This window comes from Erpetoichthys calabaricus, chromosome 13 (genome assembly GCF_900747795.2).
Source record: "Erpetoichthys calabaricus chromosome 13, fErpCal1.3, whole genome shotgun sequence".
In the NCBI taxonomy this organism is placed as follows: Eukaryota; Metazoa; Chordata; class Cladistia; order Polypteriformes; family Polypteridae; genus Erpetoichthys; species Erpetoichthys calabaricus.
In genome coordinates, this window is record NC_041406.2 from 56,151,867 (window position 1) to 56,169,341 (window position 17,475).

At 35.2% G+C, this 17,475-nt stretch overlaps 1 protein-coding gene across 2 annotated transcripts in view; it reads right to left on the bottom strand.

The window, feature by feature from the left end:
• Positions 1 to 1,376: 1,376 nt before the first annotated feature.
• itgb8 (integrin, beta 8) overlaps positions 1,377 to 17,475 on the bottom strand; it is a 65,616-nt gene continuing 49,517 nt past the window's right edge. Inside the window, exons 10-15 of one of the 2 annotated variants that reach the window (XR_007936644.1) lie at positions 15,273 to 15,693; positions 9,090 to 9,312; positions 4,784 to 4,887; positions 4,459 to 4,607; positions 1,667 to 1,830; positions 1,377 to 1,573 (exon numbers count right to left, since the gene is read on the bottom strand). Coding sequence is in view for 1 of the 2 variants with exons in the window: in XM_028818313.2 (XP_028674146.2) it covers positions 1,472 to 1,573; positions 1,667 to 1,830; positions 4,459 to 4,581; positions 4,784 to 4,887; positions 9,090 to 9,312; positions 15,273 to 15,693 (1,137 nt within the window). In the remaining variant the exon portion in view is untranslated. The remainder of the gene's footprint in view (positions 1,574 to 1,666; positions 1,831 to 4,458; positions 4,608 to 4,783; positions 4,888 to 9,089; positions 9,313 to 15,272; positions 15,694 to 17,475) is intronic. The other variant, XM_028818313.2, reaches the window with a different exon arrangement.

Consider the following 17,475-nt stretch of genomic DNA (forward strand, 5'->3'; position numbering starts at 1 on the left):
TCCCAATTATGCCAGATTAAGTTTCAACTTTCTGAAACTTTAAATTACATTAAATTGGTCCCGGAAATAATTGTAGTACAAAGGTATAGCTGTAAAGAAACAGTTCAAAATGTAGGAAATTGTTGCTCTGGTTATTTTTCACTATAGAAAAAGAGTTTGACAGAAAGATGTACTGAATATATTCTGACGATTATTTACAAATTTTATTAAAATCAAACATCAGATTCCAGTTTTTATTCTGATACAACAGTGCCACCTAATGTTAACTTTCTTTTTGTAACTGCATTCATTTAAACCTTTGGAAAATCCAGTCTTTAAAAAAATAACGATAAATAAAATGACACTTTTGTTTTCATTTGATGAGAAAAATTAGTTCAACTAATTTTACAGCAGACTACACAATAACCACATATTTACTACACAGTTAATTTAATCACATATATTAAAACTAAAAACAAAACTTATATTAGCTATTTAGAAAAATAAACTCTAAAACTTTTAAAATAAATATTAGTAACATGTAGATGACCTGTCTTTAGCAGCTATTATGTAAAAGAAAATAACAACAATCCAGTGTTTTTACAGTTCCAGTTTCAAAACAGTAGCAGTAAGTATACAAGTGGGCACAATCTCCTAATTTAGAATTGTGATATTGCAATACATGTTTGCTATATGTATTTACAAGTGCGTGATATAATTATCCACAATTTATTTACTAAAAATACAATGACACTGCTGTATTATCTTTCAATGTACAAAAACGCTTCCAGGCATGTACAGTAATAAGCCATTTCCACACTGCTTACTTCAGTTCTCTTGTGAAAACTAATGACTACCTAAAGAACCTCTAAGCATCTCTAAATGGTCCAAAACAAATGAAAACATGACAGATCAAGTTGGGGAACATCTAGCAAATGTTTACACAATACCAGAACCCCTTCTGATAATTGTGCTTGTCAGTTACTCAGTTTCTAGCCCTCCTTGGCTTGAAATGGCTAATCATTGCAAATCCTGGAAACAATGAGTGGCCATATTGATCTACTATTGGCAAAAGACGTCAAAACAGAGAGAGACAGATACATTAAGTGTACAGGAGGTTAAAACTATTAGAAAAATAAGAACCATTGAGGATACTTTTTCACCTTACACTTGCACATACTGTATTAGTATATAATCATTTACATGAAGAGCACATTTCATCATAATTAAAATATATTAGTATTTTATGTATACAACTTGCTGTATTCCAGTACTGGTAAAAGTTCAGCTTGTTTTTATTTTAATACAGTCCAAAAATTCGACTGTATTAAAATCAGTAGGTTAAATGAGAGTGAGTAACAGTCTTCAAAAATGACATTTTCTTTATAGTGATTTGTAAAAATAAAAAAATATCCTTTCTAGTTCACATTATATTTGCTACATATCTTAAAAGCTCTTTTCTTCTTTCTTAAAACTCTTTACAACTGTGCCTTCAGAATTCTTTCAGTGGTATCTTATGAATTGGATGCTCCACAGGGTTTTCTCGCCTGTAAGTTACTGTTTTTTCATTCACAGCAGGTATGCGTGATATGTCCTTTTATTGTAAATAAGAATAAAATTGTGATAAGATGTTAATTTTGAAATACAACAACACTCAACATATATGTAGACATTCAGAAATACTTACTTCCTTGGATGTCAAAATGTGGACAACAGCTGGAGAATTATTTTTTAAGTTACTCTCTCGTATTATAATACATCTCAGGGTGACTACAAAAATTAATCCAAAGAGTAGCGTCACAAGGAAAACCACAATAAATGTAGGAAAGTAACGTTGTTCAGATAAACACTCTGTAAAGTATAAAAGAAAATGTTTGTTTTTAGTTACTATTAGTCTGTTTTTCCTGGAGTGCTTTCTTTTATACTTACTGTATCTCACAAATACAAAAAATCACTTATGAGCTCCGTATAATGTGTGCTTCTTCTAAAACAGCTATTGGTAGTTTAAAATTCTAATACAGTAGAAAACTGTTTACAAATTAAAAATTATTCAAAAGCAGCATAAACAGTCCACTAATTAAGAAAAGGGTTATAATGAAAACCTGCACCCACTGGGGACCTCCAGGACCGGAGTTGGGGACCCCTGCACTAGACAGAATGCTAACTGGGAAGTACATTGAGTAGAGGTAGGAAGAGAGTGAGTGACAGGCAATCGACTACTGGTACAGGGAAGAATGGCCAGAGTTAGGGAGATAAAAATTAAATTGTGCCACTGAAAATGATGACCTAATTCAGGGTGTGGGCAAGTAGACAAGCCAACCTGTAGATACTGAAGGACACTGGACCTGTCTTAGGAAAACTTTGAATGGCATTTGGTGTTTGTTGTAACCCTGTTATTCTGGTTTTAAATTTGTGCTTTTAAATTCTTCTTAAATGTATCTGTGTATACAGCCTTTATACTGTTGTTTTTACATGTTTGGCATAATACTGGGCTAAATGGACACTATAAGAGTGTTATGATTATTTATGACAGATAGATAGATAGATAGATAGATAGATAGATAGATAGATAGATAGATAGATAGATAGATAGATAGATAATGAGGAACCAAACCTGGATGGGAAGCAGTCCGTTGCATACCACATTTATGCACACATCCCACAGTAATTTTCAGTGGGCCAGTTTAGAGCCTGATTATCCTGATATGCTTTAATATGATTAACTTTGTGAACTTATAAATTCTATAAGACAACAGGACCACGGAGCTTTGTGCTAGCATTGCTAATAATTGCACCATCATGGGGCTGTACTTATTATTAATGACATGTAAAACTATTAGCATTTCTTGATCTATGGGTTGCAAGATGCATAGTACTAAAATATTATTGTATATTTTAAGCATTTCATTTCAGACATTTATTCCATAGGACATCACAGGTAATGCTGCTTCCATACTGTTCTCACTTTCTGGGTTTGAATACTGCGCCCAAATGTTATTCACTTGAACTCTGCACATTCCTTTTCCTCTTGGTGCTTTGGTCCTTCTCCAACATCCAAGAAAACATGTATATTAGGTGAACTGTTGGTTATAAATTGGCCCTGTGTGAGATTAGATATGTATGTGGAAAGGCCTTATAATGGTTTGGTGCCCTTTCCAGGGCCATTTTCTGCCATATGCGTCAGGTGCTGCCAGGGTTGTCTGGGCTCCAGTCTCTGCCATGGCCCTGTATTGAACTGAGAAGGTTTCATACTGTTATGTACTTTAATCTGTGAAGGTTTTTTTCTGCTTCAGGAATAATTTGGCTTGTTGATAAAAGAACATGAACAGGACAAAGAGAATGCTTCAAATACAGTTAGGGTGCTTGGTAAAAGTATCAGTTCCAAGTACAAAGCTTGGCAAATTTTAGTAATATGTAAAAGCTTTTATAAATATGGATTAAACAGATCACACAGCCTTCCTACGTTTCTGTCTCTCAATAGTGTAATAAGTCTGGCTTTTTTAGTAAAAATGTTAGCATTTTAGCTATTAATGTCCGTAGTGTGTGACACCACCGTATTTTGAAAATGTATGATATTGCAATGGCCATTTTATGGTGTCTTTTTTGGGATGGTTGTTTTACAAGACGTTTAGGATTACTGAATACAAGTGTATGACTTATGAATTATACATATTTTGAAAAATAAAAGAAACCATCAAAACACTTAAAACGAACTAACTTGACCGATTCAGGTTCATGTGTTCTATTGACAAGTGAGAAAGAATCATTATATTGTTTACCCTGACTTTCTAGGGGTCAGAATCACTGAGGCCCAATGTCTAACCAGAAAGGAATAAGCACCATCCTAGAACCAGTGTGAAAATGAATTTGAATCTACTGGAGATCACTCTCACACACTAAGTCACACAACTGAAGCTGAACCAATTTCCAGATGCCAGTTATTGTCTTTAGATGTAACAAAAAAACAGGATCATTTCAGTAAATCCACTATCGAATATAAAAGACAAAAGCAAAGCAGAATTTATTTTGGTATTTAAAATAATATTACATTGTGGTGGCATGATGATGTATTGTTTAGTGCTTTATCTCACAGAAGTCATGTGTTAATTCTTTTTGTCCAAGTAGTCATGTGTTAATTCTTTTTGTCCAAGTGGTTTCTCTCCTGCTTCTTTGGTTTCTTCTCACATATCAAAGACATGCTAGTTCAGATTATTATTGATAACTACCAGCAAACTATGAGAGAGGGTGAGTTGGATGTGCTCTGCTATGGACTGGCTGCCCATCCAATGTTGGTTCCTACATAAGTGGTATTAGCTCTGGGTCCTATATGACTCAGTAAATAGGCTCAGAAAATGAATTCATAAAAATCACATTAACCATTAGGTCTTGGACTACCTCTTATACAACATCTCAATATTTGTTTATTTTCATACAGCTCACTGAAAGTCAGCCTGTAGGCATTCAATGGACTCAGCTTACCAGGGTGTTTGTAGATATGCAATTGCCTGATACCAAATTGGGCTTCCATTTGAAATTTGTAGTGGCAGTTTCCTTCTGTTGGATAAAGGCAATATGCTGAGGTTTTGCTTTCACCCCTCGATGCTGGTAAAAATAAAAAAATGAAGTATCTGTAAAATTCAGGAATGTTTATTTCAAAAGAATGAAAATGTACCATTTAAAATGTAATACAAAACAATCATTTACCATTTAGGTTTGGAAAAGAGAAAGAAAATGCAAATATATTATTATTGTATCATTGTAGACAAATAATTAGGCAGCTGAAGTATACTAAAAACATCCTTACCGGAGTGATGACTGACATAGTGTACCAAAGGGGAGCATGTTGTGTTACAGTGTGTAGTTTTATTATCTGAAAATTCATTTGACAAGTGGCACTGTACGCACTGCCTAAGAACAAAAACAGAAGAGATCTACTTCAGACTCATAGACACAGTATTACATTTAACACTCCTAAAATAGTAGGAAAATAATATGAAATAACATAGTACTGACATGCAGAACCGAGTGCAGCTTATTATTTACATTGTCAATAACTCACTTAAAATCATTTGGAGACTGAGTTAAGCGGACTTTTCATTTTTCAAGATGATATGTTGTATCTGACTGTGTGTCAGGATGCCTCTATAGGTGATTTGTTAAATTTCATGATGAAGTGTTTAGTCAATTCAGTTTATAATGAAAATTCATTATTTTTTATGAACCTTGTCACTTTTATGGGGTGATAATTCTTGATGAACATAAACATCTCTGGCAATGCTCCCATCCACCTAATTGATTAAAAGAGTGGGAACTGAATGATTAACTGAGATGATCGCCTCAACTGAGCAATTGTTAAACACATCATTTAAAACAGAGACTCCATCAACCCCCAGTGAAAAATGAGTCCCAAATTACATAAGTCACAAAAAATTCCAGCCCCTAATAATGTCAACCTCTGCCCCACTATCAAACTCGCCTACCGAATATTAGGATAGGTTCCTATTTATCTTATTGTGTCTCTTCTTAAAAATCATACTGTATTTCCACTAAATTGCCAGAAGTATGTGGACATCCCTCCAAATTACTGAGTTCAGGTGTCTTCGCTGCACCCATTGTTAACAGGTGCATAAAATCAAGAAAATAGCAATGCAATCTCTATTGACAAACATTGGCAGTAGAGCTTAGTGACTTTAAACATGGCACTATCATGTGTCATGTATTATTCTGAAGTACAAGAATCCAGGAGCAACAATAGCTCGGCCACAAAGTAGTAGACCATGGAAACCCACTGAGCATGGCTGCCGAGTGCTGAAGCATAAAAATCTACTATCTTCTGTTGCATCACTCACAACAGATTTCCAAACCGATTTTGGAAGGAGCATCAGCACAAGAACTGTGCATCTGGCACTTCATGAAATGGTTTTCCATGGCCAATCAACTGTACTCATACCTAAGATCACTATGCAAAATGGCAGTCATCGGCTAGAGTGGTGTAAAGCAATACATATTCATAGGCTAGGCCTCTTGGTTACAGAGAAGTGTACTGTAATTATTGCAGCATACAAAGACATGTTACAAAATTATACACTTTCAACTTTGTAGCAACCAGTTGTGGAAGGCCCTTTTCCACTCCAGAATGAAAGTGCCACTGTTTACAAAGCCCGGTCCTTGAAGATATGGTTTGACAAGTTTGGTGTGGACGAACTTGAGTGGCCTGCAGAAAACTGTGGCCACAATCCTCCTGAACACCTTTGAGATAGATTGGAAAGCTGATTGCAAGCCAGGTCTTCTCATCCAACATCGGTAACTGACCTCACAAATGTTCTTTAGGTTCAGTGTGCACAGAGTCCCACATACACATTCCAAAATCTTGTTTAATGAATCCTATTGAATGAATTCTTGTTAAAGAGTGGAGACTGTTATAGCTGCAGAAGAGTGGGCAACCCTATATTAATGTCTATAGTTTTGGAATAGGATGTCCAACAAGCTCAAATATGTGTGATAGTCAAGTGATGTCAATAAACCTTTGGCCATATAGTGTACAAAAAGTTGTTTTTATGTCTTACTTGAATTTCATTGGTCTTTTATATATATGTTGATACAGTTATTTGTGCTGTTGCCTCATAGGTCCTGGGGACTTGGGTACTATTGGTTTCACTTTGTGTTGCTCATGGAGTCCCAAATGAGGCACATTACCTGTATTGTGAGGGAGCGTCAGTGGCCAGTGGCCACTACAGCCATGTGGTGCGCTTCCCCGTGGGTGATCTGGCTCGTAAGATCCTCATTGTTGGGGACCCGAGTGGCTGGACCAGGCCAAGGTGTCGCCCACGTAACACCTGACTGCGGCAGATAGAGGGTAATTTCCGGAGGGTGTGACTGGACCACATGTCTGCCTGGGGGATTGCAAACCGGGAACCCGAGTTGTTTCATCGTGTAGTGGGTGCAGCAACGCATTGTACCACTGCATGCTCCCCAACTTGACTTGACTTGATACGCTGTGTAGAGTATACACATTTTTGCCTGTTTCCACTTAAATATTTCTCTAGGAACTCAAGTATTCCACTTATACTTCAAAGATTAATTTAGGCTAATTCACATCTTTAGACTGTTCTGGTGCAGGTGTGACTATGAGTATGAAACATGATCAAACGGTGCCTGGTACAGGGTTCCACAACTATGAATTAAATGGATTTGTCAAACTGACAGAAACTTGGTTTTATATCCACAAGGATTACCATCATCACCATGTTAATACCTTTAAAATGGAAATAAGCTTACAAGTCTTACAAATAATTCAAGAACCAACTCCAGATCAGATGCCAGCCTAGACAGCAGTGCAAGTTTGGGTTGCCACTGAAACTAATAGCATGTCTTTTTGAATTGTTTTAGGAAAAAAGAATGGAAAGGAATTCCATACAAACTCACACAAGGCACTACACCCAATATGTCAATATCTCATAAATTTTGATATCTTTGACACTATTCTTTTTCCCAGGGTACCACTGCCTCTGCCTTTCTATATTTATGTATGAAACTTTCCAAGGTTCCACAAGCATTAAAGTATAACACATTTATGAGAGTTAAATGCTAAACTAAGTGACTTTTAGTATGTTGTGTTTTGTAAATCAATAAATAATGAAAAGATGCACTTATTCGAATACCAGTTTAATTTGCATTGTTATTCCAAGGCCAAAATGAAAATATTTGTTTACTTGTGATAACGGCATTAAATATTTGCGTTCTTATGTTGTTGTGAGTTTTATAAGTCATTTATTTTATTTTACCAGAAAATATGTGGCTTCTTGCTATAAGGGAAAGCTGGTATCTTTAAGGTAGTGAAAGTTTACATTTATGCATTATGTGAGCATGGAGATTTGAACAGAACCCCTCTTTATAGTTCAGTGTGTCACAAATTAAACTGTTACTTGGGTTATGGAGAGTCTGCCCTATTGTTATACAGTTTGTTTCAAAAAAGTACCACATTTGGCTGTATTACTTTACACTGGGCTGACACCTTAATCCAAGGCAATGTATCAGGATATGTCACAACCTTTTATTGATTTTTTTTCTTCTTTTAATTGGTGTACAGGCTCAGGATCACGCAGTGAGGCAGAATCTGGTCCAAACACACTGTCACCTTGGTAAAAAAGGCACAACAACGTCTTTACCACCTGACAGGAATATTATTGCATGGTTTGGGAATAGCACGCAGCAGAAAGTCTAGGATCTGCAGAGAGTGGTGCAGTTAGCTGAACGCATCACTGGCTGTGCACTCCCTATCTCCGAGGACATCTATACCAAGCAATGTTGGACCAGGGCAAAAAAAAATGAATCATGTTACAGCCATCCCAGTAACAGCCTCTTTTTATCTATTGTGGTCAGGTAAACACTACTGCTGCCTAAAGTCTGGTTCAGAGAGACTGAGGAGGAGCATTTTTCCACAGTCCATACATGTCTTTAATGAGGAAAGTGTCTAGAAATACATGATGCGTTATTGATAACTTAGATACATTAAGTTATTTAAGTTAATGAAGTTATTTATTTAGTTATTATTTATCACAAATTTAAAATTCTGTTAATGATTTTTGATATTTATAAAGTCATGTATTATTTGTTATTTTCCTTGTATATTCTTCTTAAAGGCACTGTCATTGGAGTTGAGCAACTAAGCATTTCACTTCATATGGCACTGTATGTGTAATTTGTATTTGATTTAATTTGAAGCAGGAAACAAACTAGCAACCTTGGAGATTAACGGCAGGTGCCTTAGCCACTACATGTGTGTGTTTGCTAATATAAAATGATTTCTGACTATGCTTTTGGCTTATCTACTTATCTTTATTCAGCAATTTAGCAAAGATGAAACATACTGTGGAAATATTCAGAAAAACATGGTTTCTTCATAAAACACACACACACATTAATATCAGAGTTGTGAATACCAATAAGCTACATTATGTCAGCCAGCATAAAAATTCCAAACCTTTGTAAACTGAGCTTAGAGTGCAAAATACAACTACTATAAATTTTACAAAGAAAATATCTGCAAAAACTTTTTCACTCATTTGGCTTTCTGAATGTTAGCATTCATAAACTACTATATTAATTACCAGTTTGTTTCACAAGCACTGTCACAGGTAGGACAAATCTGACACAGATGGCCAGAACTTCTTGGATCATCACACTGGCATTTCCCACAGATACATTTTCCTCTGCCACTGCAAATCTCCCCTTGTGAAGTCAAGCATGATTCCTGAGAAGCAGTACAATTACAGTTTTCACCTTCCCATCCAGTATTGCATTTGCATTCACCCAATACACATTGCCCATGACCTGTTAAAAACAAAATGAAAGTAATACACATGATTGTAAGAAAAATAGCACTATACAAATATTCACCCATATTCTGAAACTGCTTGTTCTAATATAGAGTCAAGAGAAGCTGTAATCTCATCCAAACTTGGTGCAAAACAAGTAGCAATCCTGGATTGGATGGCAGTTCATTATAGAGCACATCCATGTATATGAACAAATTCAGAATCTTTAATCATCCCATGTCTTTGAGATGTGGGAGGAAAGCAGAATACCTGGAGAAAATCCATAAAGACATGAAAAGAACATGCAAAAGTGACATGAATATGAAGGGGCTAGGACTCAAACTCAGATTTAGGGCTGCAACAAATAATTGTCATTATCGCTAATGCTTGACCAATAAAAACTTTTATAACGGATGATGGTCATCGATTAGTTGATTACATCATTTGGCTGTGTACGTTGTGGCATGCCATTGCATCAGTACTTATTCATTTGTGAACTTATTTGGAATATGGAAAGCATGTGACAGGAAAGATAGTGCATCCTAAGACTTTCAGGGTTTAGGAACACTTTACTTTGAACACAGAAAAAAAGGTTGAGAGTTGCAAAATCAGAAGGTCTGAACTTGTAAGACACGAGAGCGCTGGTATAGGCTCTGTGAAGGAGGAAGACTCGCCGTCATCTCAGTAAGTTGAATGTTACTTCATCATTATGTGATGCAAATACCTGTATATGGAAGCAATATTTGCTGGGCTTGGTATCATGACATGACTTTCAGTTTGAAAAGAAATTAGGAAGCATTTTAAGATGGAAAATCTTTTATCAGTGGCACCTTTGCAAGGGAACCACCTCTTTCAACCTTCGCAAGTATATCCAGTTTTTAATACCTGGAAAAGTTTTGGGATTAAAATGCTCAGAGATCTTTATATAGACAACATATTTACATCTTTTGAACAATTACGTTCAAAATTTAACCTCCCAGCTACACATTTCTTTTACTATCTTCAAATTAGAAATTTTGTTAAACAGAAATTGCCCGATTTCCCCCACCTTGCACCCTCCACAATGCTGGAAAAAATACTGCTCAATTCCGAGGAAACAAACACTATTTCCGCAATATATAAAATCTTATTAGAGTCCCTACCTTTCAAAGATCCAAGAGGACATTGGGAAGAAGATCTCTTAATCAATATATCAGAAAAGGAGTGGAAGGTAGCAAAGCAGAGAATTCACTCGAGTTCTATATGCGCAAAGCATAGAATTATTCAACTAAAAATTATATATCGAGCTCATCTGTCTCGCTTAAAAACTGTCCAAAATGTTTCCAGGCCAGGATCCAACCTGCGAGCGCTGCAACCAAGCTCCTGCCTCACTGGGTCACATGTTCTGGGCCTGCACCAAACTAACATCATTTTGGACAAAAATTTTTAAGTGCCTCTCAGACAGCCTTAGTATCACAATCCCTCCTAACCCACTAACAGCTGTGTTTGGTGTCCTTCCAGATGGACTTGAATTGGAGAAGGACAAACAAACGGTGATTGCATTCACTACACTCTTGGCACGCAGACTTATTTTGTTAAATTGGAAGAATCCTAATTCTCCTCTTATAAGTCAGTGGGAAACTGATGTTTTATATTATTTGAAATTGGAAAAAATCAAATTTTCAGTTAGAGGATCTGTACAAAATTTTTTCAAAACTTGGCAGGATTTAATCAATATTATTTTAGAATAAGAGAATTAACTATTATTGTATTTAACTCCCTTCTCCATCTCTTATTTATATAAATATTTACTTCTCCCCTTCTTTTGTCTAATGTTGCCTTATTAAAAAGCTTAAAGAAATTTTCCTTTAGCTAAGCTCTCCTTTTCAGGGGTGGGGTTTGATTTGTTTTCAAATTTGTTGGGTTATAAATGGATCTGTTTGTATGGAATGATTACAATGAAAATTAATAAAATAAAAATATAAAAAAAAAAAAAAAAGAAAAGAAGAATAACGTTCAGCCCTCTGTAATGCGAATTTCATGATAGGTGACTTAAAACTATGTGCCATTAGCCTGTAGCAGTCACTCTGGTAAATTATGGCGCTGCATTACATGCTTGCAAATACATTTAACGTTAGCGTGTGTGTTTACAAAAAATGGATGCTAAATAACAAAAGTCCCTGTCCGATAAGAAAGATATTTTTATCAGTCACCTGTACAAAGAAAATTGAAGACTCCAGCATCATACAGATATAGAACAAAGCAGTCAGTTCAGCAGTGAATCCCACAGCTCATTGAATGCGACTGAAAGATGCATCTCATATTCCAAATCAAAACGTGGGAATGGGGTGAAAAAGCAAAGGTCCAGACTAGTTGGTTTTCGGACTTCAACTGGATTTTACACCACGTGATGATGTGCAAGTCCTGCTGCTATAAGCCTAGTTTCTCCGATAAAACCTATTTTGTGGCAGGATCCCACAGTTTCAAACATGAAAATCTAACAGCACACTCCCAACAGGAAAGACTTGCAGCAAGCCTATTGGCAGCAAGAAGATACGCCAAAGAAAGAGTGGTAGTAAAAGATTTCTAGACACAAAAAAAGAAAAATGATGATGCATAAGGATACGAACTTTCAGGTAAAATCAACCTGACATATTACATAACAAAGAAAGAACCAAGTTTCATGCAAATGAAACCACGTGTTTTGATGCAAAAGAAAAATGGTGTGGACATTTCCCCAACATATGACAACAAGGTTCATTGTGCTAAAGTAATTTCAAAGAAAAAAAAAAAAAAGAAACTAGTAAAGGCATGTGGTGGAATATTGTGGTGGTCAGATATTTAGTTGATGCTTTGCTGGTAATCTGTCTCTTCCACAGAAATTAAAAGAAAAATAAGTATAACTTAAATTAAGTTTAATTTTGAAGTGTTGGCTTAATATGATTCTGAATACATAAGCCACATAATTTATTCAAAAACAATTTTACAGAAATTGTGCATGTGTGTGTGTGTTCCTTGCACTTCCAGAGCCAGAAGTGCTACTAAGTGTTTTATTTTTATGTATTACTATTTATTTTCAATTTATTGTTATATAAATCTTTTAAAAAAACTTATATTATGTTTAAAACATATACAAGTAGTTCAGTTAATTATAATTATAATAGTTCAGTTAATTATAATTAGTTACCTTTATTCTATGTTAATTAATGTTCCCTAATTTTAATTCTTATTTATTTTGCCTTTTTTCTCTTTCTTCATCGTGTAAAGCATTTTGACCTACATTGTTTTGTATGAAAATGTGCTATATAAATAAATGTTGTTGTTAATGTTTCTGAACATTTTATACAAGCCTGTTTTTTGGTGAATTAATTTCAAATAAAAATAATACATATTTTTTTACAATCCAACTAATCCAATCATTTGATAAAATAATCGGCTGATTAATCGATTAGCGAAATAATTATTAGTTGCAGCCCTACTCAGATTCCTGAGTTTGTGAGGTAGCATTCTGCCACTGCACTAGGAACTTTATAAAAAATTCACAGAAATGTTTAGTTGCTGCCGCATTACTATAGATTTTGCATGAGCAGATTAAAAAGAAAGTTGGGAGTATTTTAAGAAGATTTAATCCATTTACAGCCTCTACAAGTAGTAGTGGTTGGGTGATATACCAGTTGATATTATATACTGGATAAAAACCTTCTTGTTGTATGGATTTTCAGAAAACCGTTCTACTGACATACTAAAAATAAAACACTTAAATCTGTGTCCAGTCCCACAGAGCAATCTGATTAGTCAGTTTTTCTTTGGTGACACAAAAAAAGAGGAAAAATGCGAGCGTGCAGCACATGAGGAGAGTCACCTTCAAAGATGGTAAGTAAAAAATTGGACAGGAGGCAAGAAAGGTGCCTCAAAAATAATGAGTCTGAGCAGCAGGCTTTACACTACAGAGAAGGAGCACCAGTGAAAACACGTTAGTAAAGATGTAAGAAGCATACTGACAGAGTCTCCTTCAAAAATAATAATTCTTTACATTTATATAGCGCTTTTCTCACTACTCAAAGCACTCTCCACACAGGGAGGACCCAGGAAGAGAATCCACAATCTCCTTACTGCAAAGCAGCAGCACTACCACTGTGCCACCTGGAAGGGTAACAGAAAATTTAAAATCAAACAAGAGGCGAGAAATGCGGCTTGAAAATAATGATAGTCAGTCTTAGAAGCAGGGTTTACGGGAACACACTTATAAGCAATAGTTCATGTTAGGGTAAGTGTTATTAAAGTTTATTGATTTATTTAAAAAAGAAGGAGGAGCAATTAGGGAGGGGAGGTGTAGAAGTGAAGAGAAGTGTTTGGTGTAGCTCAGAATTGTATGTTCACTGTTATGTCATTAAAATAACTGTCAAATAGTCCACAAGCTGGGATGACCATCTCTGTGTGCTATCCTACATATCGAGGACACCTCTGCTATGCTAATGAGGTCCCTCAAGAACCAACACAGGATTCTGGTAAGATGAAAATAGTGGACACCATTCACCCACTCTTACAGCACCGCATCCAGAACATACAGCTTTTACACACTCAAGAGAGGGAGCGCCAGTGAAGAGATGTTCAGATATGCAAATATAGAAGAAAGGCACTGAAGGTACATGTAGAGCAAGAGACACCAAATATTTTTTAACTATTCTATTACCTGTCTTTTTGTCAGGCACCATGATGAGTTTAAACATAAAACACACAATGTGCAAGTGAAAAGAAACACAAAATGTGATTTTGTGTTGTTTTAGTGTCTTTAATGTATGGATTTCTACATGAATTATGTGTAATGAGTGATCCAATCACTTTAAGAGAAATACCCAGAGTTCTATTGTGAGTCAGCTATGTGTTTCGTTTTAATTTTTTCTGGGTTTTTTTTGAGCTATAAAAATCATCTATGTGTCATTTCTGGGATTTTTTTGTACTCGGTGAATCCAATTCTGTGGCAATTTTTTTGATTGGAGCCTTTGCTTAGATGTTGACATTTTTTTAACATCTTTGCAGACTCCACCTTGTTTTTTGACAGTGTTCACTGTTCGTGTGTGGATTCCGTCATCATCATGCAGGTCCTGGTTGCTAGGGGTGTAGCCTCTAGGGTCACGACATTGGGGAATCAGTTGGTGAAGAGTTAAAAGATCTTCTTGACGACCAATTTGTTTCACGGTTGGGCGAAATGTAGCAACTTATGATTCTTTTACTATTTGGTTATTGGTTTTAGAAACAAGCTCTGCTTTTTGACTTTGATTTTTTGGTTTGTTATTTGGCTTTGACATCTCCCTCATTTTCTCATCTACTCTTGTTCTAGTCTTTGCCCTTTGTCACTGTCATTTCTCTTGATCCTCATTCTAAATTTTTGGAACTATATTACACTGTGTTTGCATGGCAACGACAGCAGCAAGCAAGCAAGTGAATAAAAGAGAACAAGATATATATAGAGAGGGAACAAAGCTGTACTTTTGTTAATTCAAAAGAGTTAAACAACTCCAGTTGAATCTATTTGTGTAGTAGAACATTAGCAAGGTTCTCAATGGATAAGAGGTGCATCTGTCTTAATTACATTATGCAGTAATACTTTTGTTTCTTTCTTAAAGTATAAACCAATGCATTATATCAGTATCTAGCGAAACCAACAGTACTCTCTGTTATGCCATGATCCAGATCAGAGTTGCAGTACGTTGACCATATTCTGTCTTCAAAGGATGCATCACAGGACCTACTAATTCACATCATTCGTGTCATTTTGGAGTCATTAATCAGCCTAACCCAAATGTAGGAAACTTGAAGAAAGGTTCAAGTAGGCACCAGGAGAATATGCAGTCTCCACACAGACAGTGACTAGGCTAGAATTTGAAGAAACGACCCTAAGATTTGAGGTAGCTACCATGTCACCCCACATTATATCATTTTTTTTTCAATGCATACATTTTATAAAAAAATACATAATGTTATTGTGGATCTTACCAGCACAGAGTATGCCCTTATTATAGGGGCATGAAAAATTGTCCATTTCACAATGTTTGCCGAAGATTATTCCAAGATTGCTTTGGTCACATAAACATATTCCACATGAGCAAGTGCCTCTGCTGCTACAGACTGGTTGTGTGTCAACAGCTTTACAGTTTTTTAAAAGTTTATCGGTTGGCCTTTCACATGTACACAAGTCCGAATCTGGTGTGTTACATTGACAGTTCTCACACTTTTCAGTATTTTCATCTTGACACCTTCCAGGCTCCTTTTCCTCTGATGTTCTGCAATGGCATTTGCAGGTGCTTATGATTTTAACTTTGGTAGTTTCATTAAATCCAACAGGTTTTATTAATACCTGTATGTCACCTTCTTCCAAAGGACAATCATTCATTTTGACTGTTACATTGAAGAGAACCTGTAATATTAAAAAGATATTGAAATGCATTCTTACTCTTTTTCCCTGATGGATTGTGCTAAAAACTTACTTTATCAAACTTCAAGGTAAAATCATGATTTTTCTACCTGTAAAAAACACAATTTTTCAACCTTTTTTTTATTACAGAGTCCTAGGAAGGCAAAGTTAATCCTAGCAGCATTTAGCAGGAGATTGGAACCAATTCCAGACACTGGTTGACACTGGTGTCTAGTACACATTACACCTAAATATATACCACCTTGTGTTGAGTAAATATAGAATTTCCAATCAACCTGTACAAGTCTTTGGGATGCAAGAGTAACCTACATACCTAGAGAAAACTCATGTCAAAATAGGCTGAATAATCACACTTCACAAAGAATCCAGGTGAGGATTTGATACAATGTTCCATATGACGTAGTTGTCCTGAGAAAATTCTAGAAATGATTCATTACTTACGGTAAAAGGTTACTTTCTACAATATACCAGTTTTATTTATTGATTTATGTAATGGCATTGAATAACTTTATAGTTTGTTTTGGACATTAAAACACTACACCAAAAAGACGTTAAAATGTTTCTCTGGTGTTAAAAATTGTAAGCATTGCTTTTCTTGTTGGAAGGAAGACAGTACTTGAACACCCAAATCTATTTTGATTTTGTTGAAGCACGTTGTAAGGAGCTTTACAGCACTGTGTGAGAGTTGCTGGGGGTTTCACACTACATAACTAATACTAATAGATGTGTGTTGAGACTGTTTACAACTTTTTGTTATTTAAAGATTTTGTAAATGAAGGCTATGACTGGAAATCATAGTAAAAGTTTTGTGTGTGATGCCAGCCTAATACCAAAAAAAGGACAGCAGAGGGAGCTATAGTCTTCCTAGTCAGATGTTACTGTAATTAGTCTCAGTATACTACTTTTTATGGGTAAAGCTAGAACTATGTTTTGCACTGATTTCAGTTCATGAAATCATGTAAAATATAGCTTTGCCATAACATGGTTATAACAACTTAAACTAAAAATAAATAAAGAAGTCATATAATCCAACCACCAATGTTCTACAGCCACCTTGAATCAGTATTGTGGAGGTATTGCACTTAATGCTATAATACAATGATGGGTCATATTATGTTATATAGCTGATTATTTTTTCTTTTAACTAATGCTTATGGTAAATCTGCATCTGTGGCAAGTAGGGTTCTTAAGAACACATCAACATGGAATAAAACTTCCAGTATCTGCAAGTGACGGAATGCCGGTTGTCTTTCATATATGTATACAAAAGATTGATGGATTAAAAAAACTTGATTCTAAAAGATTTGGGCATTTGAAGCATAATGGGGGTCAGCACTCAATGAACCATCCTCAACCACTGTACATGACATAGCCGCTTAATGTTTTAAACCAACTTGGATGCTGACTTTTTTCTTTAATCAATACTTAATAAGTGTATCTTTGAAATGGATATTACATTGAAGATTGTTTTAATATATATTTTTAATACATCGAATTTCTGTTTCCTAGTATTATCCTGATGATGGTATCATTGTTCATAGATATGCAGAATACCTCTATTTGTTTGATATGTACAGTATATTGATGATTAACTTTGTTAATGTATTTAGAATGGTTTAAATAATTATTTTCAAATTATCAGTTATAAATGGTATAACAGAATTAAGACACAAATTGTATTCTTTATAATTTTAATAAAATGTTTACTGATAAAATCTTAATAGAAAGTATCCATTATTCATGTAATTTTAAGATTTTAATAAA